The sequence below is a fragment of the Plutella xylostella genome, chromosome 18 (genome assembly GCF_932276165.1).
Source record: "Plutella xylostella chromosome 18, ilPluXylo3.1, whole genome shotgun sequence".
Taxonomy (NCBI): Eukaryota; Metazoa; Arthropoda; class Insecta; order Lepidoptera; family Plutellidae; genus Plutella; species Plutella xylostella.
In genome coordinates, this window is record NC_063998.1 from 4683951 (window position 1) to 4699018 (window position 15068).

Below are 15068 nucleotides of genomic sequence, written 5' to 3' on the forward strand. Positions count from 1 at the left end.
TAGGTATATTACTGACTACATCATATTTAGTAAGACATAATAGTTAAATTTTAAACTACAACTTTTGCATCACTGAGTCCATCGAAAACGGTCATAACTTAATTTTTATCATCAATCTGCACCTGAATTCGGATAGGATTTTCGGATTTATGTATTTTGCAATTTAATTAATTGGATTCCGTCCCGTATGAATGATAGGTTTATCGTGATTGTGGATAATATTATGGTTAATGGAAATGCGTGAGTGAAATATCATGCACGTGCATGATGGCCGGCTGTGTCGCGTCTGCGGGTGATTGAGTTACTAACTACTATACAGCGTGTTGCAAAACTGGTATAGCACTACTGTTACTATACATAATGTTGCAAAAGTGGTTTAGTAAGCTGAAAGAGTTTTATTACTTCTATGAGAAAGAAGGGTTACTCAGGGGAGGGGATCATGTTGAACCACTGCAGTGCACTGTTGAACAATGTGGTTTATTCATGTTATGGTCTGTGGGCATAATATGACAGTATTCTTAAATGTCACAGTATTTACCAACAACAACATCGTTACGACATGTAAACAAGCTATTGTACCAATCTATCTTTTATAAGATTACACATTATAAAACACTGCAATTTATGGCTACAGTTCATCACTTACTTCCTTCAATTAGTGAATTCTTTGCCACACTCCAAGATCGCTCGGATTATGCAGAAACACAGAGACACAGGCGACATAAAGCAGCTATCCTTCTTCAACGCATGGCTAGAGGCTATCTTATTAGGAAGTACGTGAAATGGCTGCACTTTAATGCTACCATTATACAGTGCGCTTGGAGAAGGTATAAAGCCAGACAGATGTACCGACAAATGTTGAAGGAAGCTGTGAAGAGGAAACACGCGGAGTACTATAACATGATGGCTAGAAAAATACAGGTATGGTTAATTTTTTCCATTGCATTGCAATTTGCATAGGATTCCTTTATATTGAGTTTTTAATTTCCTTACATAGTCTTCTATTGAAAGGTTTGGTACTTACTTAATCCCTCACCAGTGGCAGCCATTTGGGGTGCACCACAGACCGAGGCTTACAGGGTTAATGAACTTTAATTATGCATTTGTATCATAATTTTAAGTATATCATTAATTTTGCAGGGTCCCTGGCGTGGTAAAAATAATAGAAGCGTGGGCTTTGACTTCTACGCCTACAAGCGGTGGCTGGCAACCGTAAAAGAGCTTGGGGAGAGGAGAGCGGCAGAAGCAGCCGAGTTTGGTATCACAAGTCGAGCCGATGACCTCAGGGTTCTGGAGGACGAGGCGCGGAAGTGGATGGCGTACGTCGTGTTCAAACTCCACCACCTGCTCCGAACCACAGTATGCGCCGGCATATACTCAAACAAAGGCTCAACCGAGCTCTCCGAATTCGAAAAGCTGCTCAACTCCATTCACTACACCGAATACATGAAAAGGTTGAAGCGGAAATACGATGACTATGTACGCAAGAAGCGACCAAGATTCTCAAACAAGCGATTGTTTCCTATCATTGGGGACGGCGCTGATTACTGGTACTTGTCCTTGCCAGAAATGTATGAATTGACGCGGCCGAGCCCGAGGGTAGTGAACACAAGACACGTGGCGACGCATCGCGGGGACATCCACGAGAAGCCGTTTATGTGGAGGAAAGTGAGACCGAAGCCATTTGAGGGAAGAGGACCATTTCTGGCGTCTTCAGCGACTGCGGAGTGTAAATGTTGCCCCTGTGCTGTACCCAACTCTGCAAATGAAGGCGGTCGCGGCGATGGCGTACACAAAGACCCCCGCTTCCATCTCTACGTAAAGCACTACACCCCACAACCCAAGTTGTTCGATTACGTCGACTTCCACGTAAACGCGCTACTGAGTCGAAAGTGTGAAATTTTCGAAACGAAAGAAAAATTCACAACCCGTGATGAGTCTTGTCACTGTATTTATAAATATGTCAGCCGAAAATAATGCGTGAGTGATCAAACAGTCGGGCAGCGCCGTTGTGTGTTTTTTCTTTATTTTCCCCGGCATCGGACATCCGTAATCAGGCCGCTAAGTTTGGAGGCTCGGGCGGTCGGATGTAACGGGCCGCGGGCCTTTTATTATTCCTCTTTTGTTGTTGTGAATTTTACACTTGTAATTCATTTCAGGAAACGCCTTGGTGAAAAAGAAATTGTGTAAGACTCTCCAAGAAAAATGTGTTTTTATAAAATTACGCTCCTGTAGATTTAGAGGCCGAATATTTTATTTTCTTATTTATCGCCGTGAATTGTGCGAGTAGCTTTTTCATGACGTGCCGCCTTGTTACCGTCAGTATTGCAATTCACTAGTGATATTAGATTTTGCAAATAAATTATAGATATTAAATCCACTGGTGTCTTATGTAAATACTTTAAAGAACATGGAAAATGTATAATACTAATTATTAAGATAGAAGACACATCAGTCTTGTGATTTACAACTAATTTCAAATTTAAATTCCGGTGCCTACGAATGAAATTATATTTGCGGTCTTAATTACGATTTACAAGGTTTTGGCCACTATTGATTCTGACTATTGTTTATTTCTTTAGTGCTTGCTATTGAACAATTAGTCTTATTAACACAACAATTATTAATCTTAGTGAGAATAAAATACCTGAAAAATGAATCTACCCAACCAAAATAGGTTTCAAGCTACCTGTTAGTAACCTCCATTCTATAGCTCCATTTGTTACACATACGTATAATGTTAACCCGTTCTACTTGTACGCTCCGAAAGCCGAACATTGTGGTAGGTACGCTTCACATTGAATTGGGAACTATTCAGGGTGAAACAAAGCCTTTTGCGATGTCCATTAATTAAGGCTTAGTTCTTGCAACGTTTTTAAATGGTATTGCTTTGTATAAGGATACGGAAGGTTTGTAAAAACCTTTTTTTATGCAATGCGATTGTTAACTTTACATTATTTTACAAAAAAATGTGAAGTGGGTAGGTAGATAAAATCATGAAAAGTTTCAGAATTACCTACTTAAATTCAGCAAAGTGGAAGACATAGTAAGGGCGTCTTGCACAACAAAGTTAAATAAAATTAAATAGTTTGTCTCTTGCTCTGACAGTATAATGTCAGAGCAAGAGGTCATAGATTTAATTTTATTTAACTTTGTTGTGCAAGACACCCTAAGTCTATCATATATTACATAATAATTATTATAGTGAATATTAAGTGTTACGGGTAGTAAGATGTCTACCGCATAGCCAAATTGGGTACAGATAATAATATAAAACAGTTTTTAAAGTTGCCGGGCTACAGTTGAAGTAGGCAGTGTTTGTTAAACTATGATTAAGCTTCTGTTTAGAAGTGAATTGTGCTAAAAGTCACTGTGGAAGTTCGTTGTGCAAGGTGTGACAGCCATTTCTTTGTTCTTTCACCATACTAAATGCTTGTTTTAGTTTTAGGTAATACCTACGTGCTAAGTATAATTATATGTAGTTTCCACCTTACGTCAAACTATCATACTATACAATAATTACGGAACAATACTGCTGCTTACAAATTAGTCTACCGGCGGCGCCTGCTACCAGAAAATAGGCACTGTCATATTCTCATAAAGCTTCAGCTACGCCAAAGTGAGAAGCCAGGCCGGAAAAAATGCCTGCCAATCTCGCTACAGACTAGTCTGAGTACAGTCCACGCGATATACACTTGGCGCCTTTCCCTCGACAGCGAACCGTAAGCTTGCCGCATAGTTTCACTGTTACAACAGGCCCTGCGACACTGCAACGTGGAGTAGACTGTACTTACGCGTTTGTTTTCTTTTTTGCACTCCAACCGCCTCTTGGGTGCGTATCAGAGGTGTGAAGTATCGCCGGGTGTAAATTGAAACACTTGCAAATTTACCCAATGCATTATTCATGTATCGCGTCCCCTCGAAGCGCGGAATTGTACGTTGTACATACTTACGTGCTTATCTACTCGGTTTTGTCGATTCACCTGTATCCTGTACCTATCCTGTGTGCTGTAAGACGTGTCTGGTCTAGCCTGTTCACTTTAGACTGACCATCGATAGAGAAAACACTGATGTTGATTGTGAAGGCAGAAATTCTCATTTTAACGCTGTCAAACTATAAATTTTGCTAGCAAAAAATTTGATTTACTGAAACACTCATAGAGTCGAGTTTTAAATAAAGAAATTAAGGTTTTGACAGTTTTTTTTTAATTTGTGCCCTCAGAATCGACATCACTGTAAACGTTGTTGTTGCCTCATATTTACGTAGAAACGAAATGCTTCCTGTGATATATGTAAAATTAATATTTTAAAATCACTAGGTGTGAATTCCAACACGAGATAAAATTCAATATTTACTCTTTGATCGGTATGCAAAAACTATTTTGTAAAACCATCAACTGCTAGGGACGTGGCATTTTCAATAGCACTGCTTCACCCGAGGGAATAAAATGGCTAGTCCGATCAGATTCCAGGATTCGTATATTTTCAGCGAAAGCTATTTCATTAAATAGTTTTACTAAACCAGTTCTAAGAATTAATACTTTATGCAAACGTTAAACGAGTGGTTTACGGACACAGTTATTCCTGCATTAAATTGTGTGGTTTTAAGTCATGTGAGTTTATGTACGTTTATATTAAATAAGACTTTATAGTAGATAATATACCACCAAATAGGAGTTTCTTCTAATTATTTGTCTCATTTAATTCCAACAAAGAACGCCATTGCCCACGTATTCCATCCCCTCACAACTTGTCTTCCTATAAAAATTCCCAACCAGCACAAATTCCAAAGGAGCTGCTTCAATTATAAGAGCATCTTATTCATTGGAAGATATGACCCCTGACTTCTTTTGGCATCGTAGAATTTGTTACAAAACTAGCATCTATTACCGTTGTATAGGGTCGACGACAAAGCGACAAACTTAGCTTCGAGAGACTACTTTACAAATAGTGGCGTCATACGTGCAATGACCGGACATAATTGTGAATGAAGGTCCCCTTTCCCAGTTCAGGAAACCTGTAGTTATTTCCACTAGAGGTACCAATCAATAGGGGTCGTGATCTGAGTGAAAAATATTAGGGAAGCGAGTGGGGTATGGAACAATTATAGGTTTCAGAATCGCGGCATTTTTTCTGGCCATGCAATTATAGTCTTAACCGGAAGATCTTTAATGCCTTCCTTTTTGAACCCTTAAGTAGAGACTGAATAAATAAACCGACTTGGTATAACGTGAATCTCACAACTTTTTACGGATGATTTGTAAGACTTTTTTTTTTCAAGTTGTGTTTTTGATAGCATATTATAATCAACCTCGTAGAACCAGAAATTGAACACAAATCGAACAAAATCTCACTAAAATCGTATCTTTTGAAGCCCTAAAGCCAACTTTACAGAAGCATTCGACTGAATCGTTCGTTCATGAGCCACTCTTCCCGTAATACGAGAGTGCTATCGAATTTTCCGGTCAGTTTGCACGTTTCCACCGGCACGGGTTTTGCAACTCTATGTATTTTGTTAACACTGAAAAGAGTTTTTGATGAGTTGATCTTTTCAATCAAATGACCTACTAAAGTTACTATATTGATGTCAAACTAATACAAAAATAGAGCCGAATCAAATTTAAAAAAATAATTTACTTAAAGTTTTGACTGTATTGAAATTAGAACTGAACCATCAGAACCGACATCAATTTACAAAAAAAAAACGAATGCTTAGAAATTCCCGATACACACTAGCCACTCACTTCTGCCAGCTAAAAACTGATCCTGCCACGTTCAAAGCGGCAAGCACTACACCGACGTGTGAATCGTATAAACAAATGAAAGTCGCAGACGAGGGCGAGCGAGTGTCGTGAAAGGAGCTGGGCTTTTCACACAAGTGCCAACTCGTATAGCTAGCTGCAGCATCGCGAGGCGCGGGAAAATCTAAGCAGCCAGTTGTGTTAAATACTAGCTACCCGTAGCCCGTAGGTATGACTGCGAATGCAACGAGACAATACGTGTTACAGGAAATCTTCTTAGCGTTTCGGTGAAAAACACCAGGGATAGGCAGTTACATTATTTAGGGGTCGCTCGCTCAGTTAAACAAATCAAAACTTAAATTATTTAAAAAAATTACTTTTATTGTATTTTATATGTAATACGTCTATTGTCTTTACCGGTGTTGTAGCCACAAGAATGAATGGAAATAATGGATACAAAAGCACAGGATTTCAAAGTAATAACTCGTTCTTAAGGAGACCTTGGTCCAGTAGTGGAACACACACATCTCAAACGTAAATAAATACGGCTTATGCTGTTTTTAACAACGTGCGGGATTCATCACGCATGTTGGAAACAGCCTTAGATTAATTTCCCGTAAACAAACCACACCCTAAACTAAACTGCGTCACATGTTCCTATGTCCTTCACAAAAGCAAAAAACGGGCCAAAAATAAAACCATCAATTCATTAAAGTGACTCCCAGCTTTTTGAAATAAAAAACCGAAATGGCATGAAAAAAGCCACGTCGATAGTAATTAAGATTTCCCGTAAACAAACCACACCCTAAACTAAACCGCGTCACATGTTCCTATGTCCTTCACAAAAGCAAAAAACCGGCCAAAAATAAAACCATCAATTCATTAAAGTTACTCCCAGCTTTTTGAAATAAAAAACCGAAATGGCATGAAAAAAGCCACGTCGATAGTAATTAAGAGCGATTCGCCTGAACTTCCTTCAAAGTTCTCATCACAAATTAGTGAGACCGTATGAAAGCCGGCTAACGAACGGGATGACTCATCAGAATGCTATTTGTCTCTAACTTTGAGACGGGAAGAAAATTAAGTAAAAAATAATAGCTTCATTCAATGCTTGACAAAATTTGAAGGTATAGGTACTGAGTCCGCCCAAACTTGTAAAATCTAATGCTATAAAATATTATACCTATGTTATCAAAAAAGTGTTTACGGATGGTACTTTCTTTGTAATTTAGTTGACAGTGTGTAATTTTATTAATTAACGCATTAATTAAGTGCCGACCAAGAATCCGTTTAAAATAGATATCAGAGGGTGGGATTCTAATAATTATAATATATCATCATTAAAACTTTACGATACAGTAGACATATTTCGAGAATGCCTTTGAGACGAGGGGAATTTTGAAAAGGTCACAGACTCACAAATTTTAAATTAGCTCAACATAAAGAAGCTAGAACAAGGTGTGAGTGTTTATAAAAAAAAGAAGCTGTGTGTGTTTTTATTTCAAAAAGTTACTTCATGAGCGTTGCCGTAGAATTTGTTACTTCTACGTAACTGGCAATGTTCGGTACATACATACTAGGTACATGGACCATCATTGAAAACGTAGTTATTTTTTTATTTTTGACATAGATTTATATAATGACTTCCTCTATCACCGAAAAAAAATATCGGTTCATGTACCGCACACCCGGTATAACCTTCGGTTCTCTATCTGCTACGTACGAGCGAGTACGTATTTAAAACCACCGTAATGTAAAAAATAGAATAGTCTATCTATTAAAAAACGTTGTACGTACGTAGGTATATGCCGAATAATAGACGGTGAAACATTTCCCGACCGCACGTGGATCTAATTCTAACTCATGCATTTACATGCACAGGTGTTGACTCCCGTTCAAACATAAAATTTCCATCCCATATCATTTTATCCTCATATAAATCCATCGTCCGTGTCACAAAATACTGCTATTGCAATAACTTTTCGCGGTGACTAGTAGACAAGCGAGAGTGTAGCGTGAAATAAACAGGATATGCACGTGAGATGGAGCTTTTTAACATCAAGGAGGTAACGAACGCCCCCATCAAGGTTCTAATATGTCCTTGTCACGCCACACTTATATTGTATGACATTATTGTTATAGCTTCTATTTTCTATCCCGCTATCCAGCTATAACTCAGACATACGGGCGGGTCTAATACAAGCTCGGAGATACTGTGACGTCACCGAGTGCAGGGGAGTGACGCAGAACACACGGCCCGTGACCGTCGTGTGACGTCATTTGTCACTGTCACTCACAAAACGTCAGCGTAAATCTCTGCTCCTGTTTGCCAAACTTCCCGGCTGATTTCAGAGATCATTGGGGATGATCATGCGAGTGATTGACTTTGTAGCTTACGTGTGCTGCTTACATGATTAGGGTGGGATCATGAAACCTCAACTTGATATACTGTACAAAAAGTTGAAAACTGAAAGCGTGCTCTTCAAAAATGCAACAAAGTTAACTAATGTACTACACCAAATAAAATGAAATCAAGAGAGAAGCCTTTTAAATTGTATTTTTGCTTCTCGTCAGAATAAACGTCAGCTTTCCGCTCAGGAAGCATTTATTACACGGCGACGCCTAAACAAGGTTATTATTAAAACTTAAACTTTTAATATTCGTGAAGAGCATCCCTTATTTCTTTCGCGTTTGTTGCGTCATCAATCTTAGTGGCGCGACCGGTTCACTCGGCTCTTTATTAAATTCACGGAAGCTAAACGCCTCATGTATTAGGATGACGTGATGACATGCGCGGATTAATCTGGAGACGTCAAATTTAATATCGTCTCAGTATGAACGAACGGTGACGTGATTACGTGGCATGTGGCATACGTTTGTGTCGTCAAGGCATTAGTTGATTGCTTGATTAATGTATCCTCGAGTCATTAGTAAGCTCACAATTTAATTATGTAGAAAATTCACGATGTAATTCATGCGTTGAACCCGGCGTCATAACGTGAAGCGAGTATTTGCGCGCTTTGTTCCCTGTGGAAGTTTTGCCATAATCTATCACTTACCCGTTATTGGGTAAATCGTGTGGTTTGGTTATGCACATTGCAGCGACGTGATAGCGCGGGCCGCATGCCATTCATATGTTAAATGTGATGTCGCGCCGGCGTGCCTCCGTATTGATGTGATTTTGAATACGGAAGCATGTTGCAATTTTCACGGCGATTAATTGTCAGCATATTTACTGGTATGGTGATTGGACGCTTTCATACTGGCTTTGAATGGCTCGGTTGATTTAGTCTGGCTGGCTTAATACGGCAGAAATATCTTTGTCGGTACGTATGCAAGGTGTATGTATGCAATGGGTACACCTTTACATACAATCATATTATTATTGACTTAAATTTATACAAAGTGAGTCTTTTGTAGATGGGAAATATATTTTATTCACGATTTTCCAATCACTTAACGAATGGTATCCAAAATGACTACTTCTATGACCTTTTGCGGATATGCACTAACGCAAGACCCACCCTGTATTATTATTACCATTGATGGATGCATTACCATTATCAGTCTGTCATACGTCATGCGTCACGCTGGCCACCGTCAGTGACGTCATAACTCACGACCTCCTGCCACCTGCATCCTGTTAGTTCCGTGATTTATAATAGGGGGCGCCACTGTACATAAACACTACAGCGGAGAGGCTATTCAGGCGGACAGGGCAATGCTAATGCAATATTAAGGTTTCTCTGATGGATTGCTACGTTGCTAGTCCCCACTTAGTACTCCTAAGTACTACATGTGGGAAACCCGCTGGACTGGATCACAATGACAATACGGAGGGGGGGGGGATTAATCAGTGACTTTGACGCAGGCCATTGAATGTGGCTACATTTGGGTTTTACAATTACTAAGCATCTTGCTAGGAAGCTAAAAATCGCATCCAATGGCGTGCTTTGGGAGAGGCCTACGTCCAGCAGTGGACTGCTATAGGCTGATGATGATGATGACGAATCATCTTGCAGTATAATGGAACAAACTGTTATACTGTGAAACAGCTGATTTTTTATTGGACAGTGGCATTTAGGATATTATAAACGTAAAAGTTTGTTAAGTATGGATAGATGGATGTTTGTTACCCTTTGCGGTAAAACGGCAGAACCATTTTTCAGAAATTTTATACGTTGAACCTGAATAGCGTAGTGGTTAGTGACCTGACTACTGAGCCGATGGTCCCGGGTTCGATTCCCGGCTGGGGCAGATATTTGTTTAAACACAGATATTTGTTCTCGGGTCTTGGATGTGCCCGTAAAATGGCAATAGGCCCGCCCCCTATTACATTGGGACTAACATAACACTCTGGCGAAAAGTGGGTGCAGCAATGCACCTCTGCCTACCCCGCAAGGGAGTACATTAGTACAAGGCGTGCGTGTTTTTTTTTTGAACCTGAATACCAGAATTTACACTAATGCTACATTTTATCCCGGATTTCTCACATGAAAATATTTACGAAGATAGACAAGAAGCTTGCAGGAAAATCTTCTTGTCGTATCATTTTGAATAGGCCTACTCGTAGTTGATTTACTTACGGGTAATGATGAATTTGCGTGCATTTTCGCAAGGAATGTCTTAGTTTCTGAGGGGTGTATTCTGACATCCTACTTTATTATTCATGGGTTTGTTTTCGTAAATTATATTATAAAGTTAGGTAGGATAAGGTAGAGTCTTTCTACCAATAGGTTGCAAATTATAGCAATGTGTTGGACAGCATTTTTGTAAAAAGAACATGGTTTCACTATACTGTTGGTCATTTGATTTTTGCCACAGCAAAAAAAAAAACAATTTAGGTACTATAATAGTAAAGTTGTTTTTTTACCTATCGTTGCCATGTTTTGGGTTCATTTAACAGAAAGATTACTTAAATGAACTCATTTACAGTTTACAGCGATAGGTACCATTGACAAAACCGACCCTATGTGCAAACGACCGACGTAAACACTTGGCCATACACATAACTCCTTAATTAAACTCGAACAGATGTCACACGAGCCTCACTCAGCCTAGATTTCAATTAATTCTTGTCACATGGTGTCGAATTTGTCCCGACGTCAAATATATTTCACATGTATGCTACAGCGGTCGTGATTGCCAATAAAATGTCGCATCATGTATGCCGATACGTTAGTAACTATATTTAGAAATCTGTGTATGTGACATGATGATGACAGCCGTTCGTCAGTACGGTTTCAAGAATAACACCCCACACCACACATGAGAAATTATAATTTTATAAAGAGAAACGTCAAGCTGCGTAATTTTAACGATTCATACAATTTAAAGATTATTCGGATTAATGTAGTGTACCCGAAATATTATTTAAAATGGACGCTGAACGCGACATTAACGTGTGTAAATGTTGTGGACTTCCGGTTCCCTCCCCCCGTGACTCGACCGTCTTGTTACGTACTTCCGGTTGTATAAAATAAAACATTTGTTTGTTTGTTTGCAAAATTCACCGAAATCATCGCTTCCGGTCTGAGGGCCACCGCTTCTTTTGTTACGGACTTATGCTTAATTACTTATGCCTTATATTCACGGAAATGAGAAGAATGTTGAGGGTCGAATATATTAAAATAAGGTTTGAGGATTACCCCCTCTCTATTTTCTTGAGTGCCACATTGTGTTTAATATTTATAAGTAAAGATAATAACAAATAATAATATGTATGTATTGTTGTTTCTTTCAGGTAAGTACCTACTATGACTTTCTAATCTGTCGCACACTTACGGTAAGTTTAAATATAAAATAATTATGATAGTTTGAAGAGATATTTTTTGCCTCTGTCTATCTGAAATTATTCCTGAAACGATTCTTTCGATGCTTAAATACTTACAGAAACCGAAAGAGTGAAAATATTTCTAACAAATAACTTTTTCCTTTTTAAGTTAGTAGTTTAATTAAATATATAAATACCCTGTTTAAATTGGAACCAATCTTATACTATTGGACAAAATATTATCTAGAAAAATATTAGAAGCGACTACAGCGCCATCTATATAAATTTTCAATTTGCTTCACGAGTAACCATAGAAGTTCAGTTGAATTTGACTAGAGGGCGGTACTGAAAACCACCCCTGCCGTGAGCTTCAGCTGCAACCAAAGCTACTTCAACAAGTTCCGTTACCCTCTCACAGATGGCGCTAAATACAAGTAAGGTAAAGGTACGGTTTATTTATTTTCTGTTCTACAAGGTCTGGCTGGGTAAAGTTTGTCATATAAAAATATCGTGGAGATAATAATTTAACTAAGTGCTAACTAATATTTCAAATCTTTTTCTATTTATGTTTTACAGAAGTTTTAGTGTTTTAAAATATGATTCAGAATAACCCCATGGATTATGCCCATTTGATATTTTATGAAATCATCCCGAGTATGTAGCTCAAAATATTACACTCTGAAAGTAGAAGTAATTTATCGTGAGTAAACGAGTACATTTACGAGTATATTTACTTATACAATAATTATTTATAGTGTAAGTTATAAGTACTTACCTAAGTCAACAGTATCTCAGTATTCCATGGATTTTCCCAACTGCAAAACAATTATAGTAACAAGGCTTGTTTAAAAATAAGCAAGAAAAGATAAGGGAAATCCTCTAGGGTTGTCGCATTTCTTCCAAGAACTAAATTTTTACAACAAAAATGGTTGCGTGTTACTTTGTGTATCGAGAGCGAGGTAACAAAAAAGTTTTTGATTTTAACAAACCTTTTCAAGGTATGGAACCTTAAGAAATATAACGTATAATATTATTACTTGATGTGTCGCTTTTAGGTCCGATTTTACCATTGAAGAATAACCCCCGAATTCAAAGAGCTTTTGGCACTTTAAAATGGGTTTAAAATTATTGACGTTGTGATTTCAACTTCTGGATTGACAGAAAGAGTCAAAAATTGTGTGTTTCAATGTAAACTCGTAAAATAATAGATACAAATTAGCCATAAGCTATGCAATATTTTTGTATTTTTACCAGCTCCCGGCCTTATACCTTATACCCTGTTTAAGTTTTTACGTAGCCGACGGTGGAATGTAGCCGTTAGCGCAGTAGAATTAAGCAATTACATGCAATTTCCAGGAAAACCTAATGATAACTAAAAAAAACCGCAAACATTACAGCTATTTCATTTGCAATTCAAAACTGAAGTTAATCATAAAGAGCTCTTGTTATTGTTTTATCAATTATAGGTAGGTACTTAGATCTCCTCAGTGTTCTGTAAATAGCCATATAATAGGTATAGTAAAACCATAGACTAAATAGAACACGATCTTTGTCTGCTGTCGACTAAACGCCAACACCTGCAGTCCAAAATTGACGACCTCGCCAGAGAAGCAGAAAAGGATGGACTACGCATAAACTGCTCCAAAACTAAAGAGATGCGTCTCAACACGTCGGATGATTGCGCCGTGCATGTAAACGGGGAGGCTGTGGAGAGAGTGAACAAATTCACGTACCTCGGCAGCGTCGTGGACCCTCACGGCGGAACCGAGGCCGACATCGACGCCCGCATCAACAAGGCCCGGTCAGCCTTTGCGCAACTCAAGCCCGTCTGGGACTCCTCCGTCATCGCTCGCCGCACTAAAGTTCGGATTTTCGAGTCAAACGTCAATTCAGTACTCTTATATGGTTGCGAAACGTGGTTCGTAAGAGATGACCTAACAAGAAGGCTACAAGTATTTGTCAACAAATGCCTTAGACAGATACTAAAGGTATTCTGGCCACGAACCATCTCGAATACGGAGTTATGGAGACTGACCAACCAGAGGAGAATTGACTCGGAAATCCGGCTTAAGAAGTGGAGCTGGATTGGCCATACGCTGCGGAGATCCGAAGACCATCCACCCAAAATCGCCCTGACAAAGTGGGCTGCATCTGGCAAGCGAAAGAGGGGACGGCCAAAAACCACGTGGCGTCGCACTGTCGTGCAGGAGGCAGCAGCCCTCGGCATGAGCTGGCACGAAGTCGAAGGCATGACACAGGACCGGTCAGAGTGGAAATCTACACTTCGAGCCCTATGTCCCTGATTAGGGATCCCAGGACCTGATGATGATGATGAAATAGAACACGACCGAATTATCAGTTATGCAGTTCCAGTGTTATATATTAACGAAAGAAATATTATAAAGACACAGAGAAAATGGTCTAAGAACAAGTTGAAGTATTGAACTTAATCTACTTAATGACCTATTTATTTTTACATTTTATCGGCAGGTGCTCTTATTTAGGTCGTTAAAGTATAAATAACAATAAAATGGCCGCAGCGCAGTACTGTCGGTTCTCACTGACAAATGGAAATATAAATGGCATGTCAAAATATAAACACATAGGTACTTTCGTGTCCGATCCTTATCAGAAAATTGCTTACATTTTGTGCCGACGGCTGTAGTCGTATTGTGAATTGTGTCCTTTGTATAAAAACCTAGGGAAGTACTACATAATAGTGTATAATAGTGGTGATGCAAAGTTCCACCATATACTGTATACTTAGTCTACGGTTTTGGGTCTCATAGACTTAAAATCATCGGCTTCTTTATAAATTTATATTAATCCTAGTGTGAGATTTTTTGCATAGAATGAGAATCCTAGTTGAAATTCGATGTATTATAATATTGGGATATATGTATTTGTCCTTTGATTACGGTGCAGTCTAAATTACATTAGTATCTATTATTTTGACCTATGTAGGAAGCTATAGCACAGAATAAAGCTACAGCACTTAATAAAGTTATCTATAGTGCTATGCAAGTGCGTACCATTTATAAAAATAGTTATTGAATTTACGGTTAATAATTAACAAGCTAGAGTTACTACTTTTACATCATATGTAAATAAAAAATACTACTAAATACGAACTTGAACTGATATCGTCCGTATCATGGCAATGTTTTATCTAGATCTAATCTGATTGAATTGCACGCGACAACAATAAGTATTATTTAGGAACAGTGTTGATGATGGTATAAATGAATCATTAGTATAGTGATTGTTTGCTTTCGATACGATACTGTTATTCAAGGAAGGATTTGGGGTTCTAATGACAATATTTACTTGTGCTTTATTCAGAGTGTCATTAAACATTTGCAAATAGTCGCTCATCTAAGGGAGGGAGATGTTACGCAGCCTCGTCATCCAGACACTGCACTCAGGGATTATGTGCAGGCGCGGCATCGGTGACGACGATGCCTAGTGACGCGACACGCGAGTGACGTAGATTTGTATTCCTCCGATTACGTAGAATTAAGCATAGGTTATATTTTCTTATTTAGTACTTAGAC

General features: G+C 38.6%; 3 protein-coding genes across 4 annotated transcripts in view; all 3 read left to right on the top strand.

Annotated features, from left to right (window-relative positions):
- LOC105391004 (semaphorin-2A) overlaps nucleotides 1-15068 on the top strand; it is a 319874-nt gene that overhangs the window by 97246 nt on the left and 207560 nt on the right. The window lies entirely within an intron of this gene.
- On the top strand, nucleotides 425-2377 carry LOC105380060. The gene is made up of 2 exons (XM_011549548.3): nucleotides 425-921; nucleotides 1141-2377. Exons 1-2 carry the CDS (start codon nucleotides 523-525, stop codon nucleotides 1975-1977), a joined length of 1236 nt encoding a protein of 411 aa, XP_011547850.3. The 5' UTR covers nucleotides 425-522; the 3' UTR covers nucleotides 1978-2377.
- Nucleotides 13170-13817, top strand: LOC125489910. Its single transcript, XM_048627498.1, has one exon. It carries the CDS (start codon nucleotides 13170-13172, stop codon nucleotides 13815-13817), a length of 648 nt encoding a protein of 215 aa, XP_048483455.1.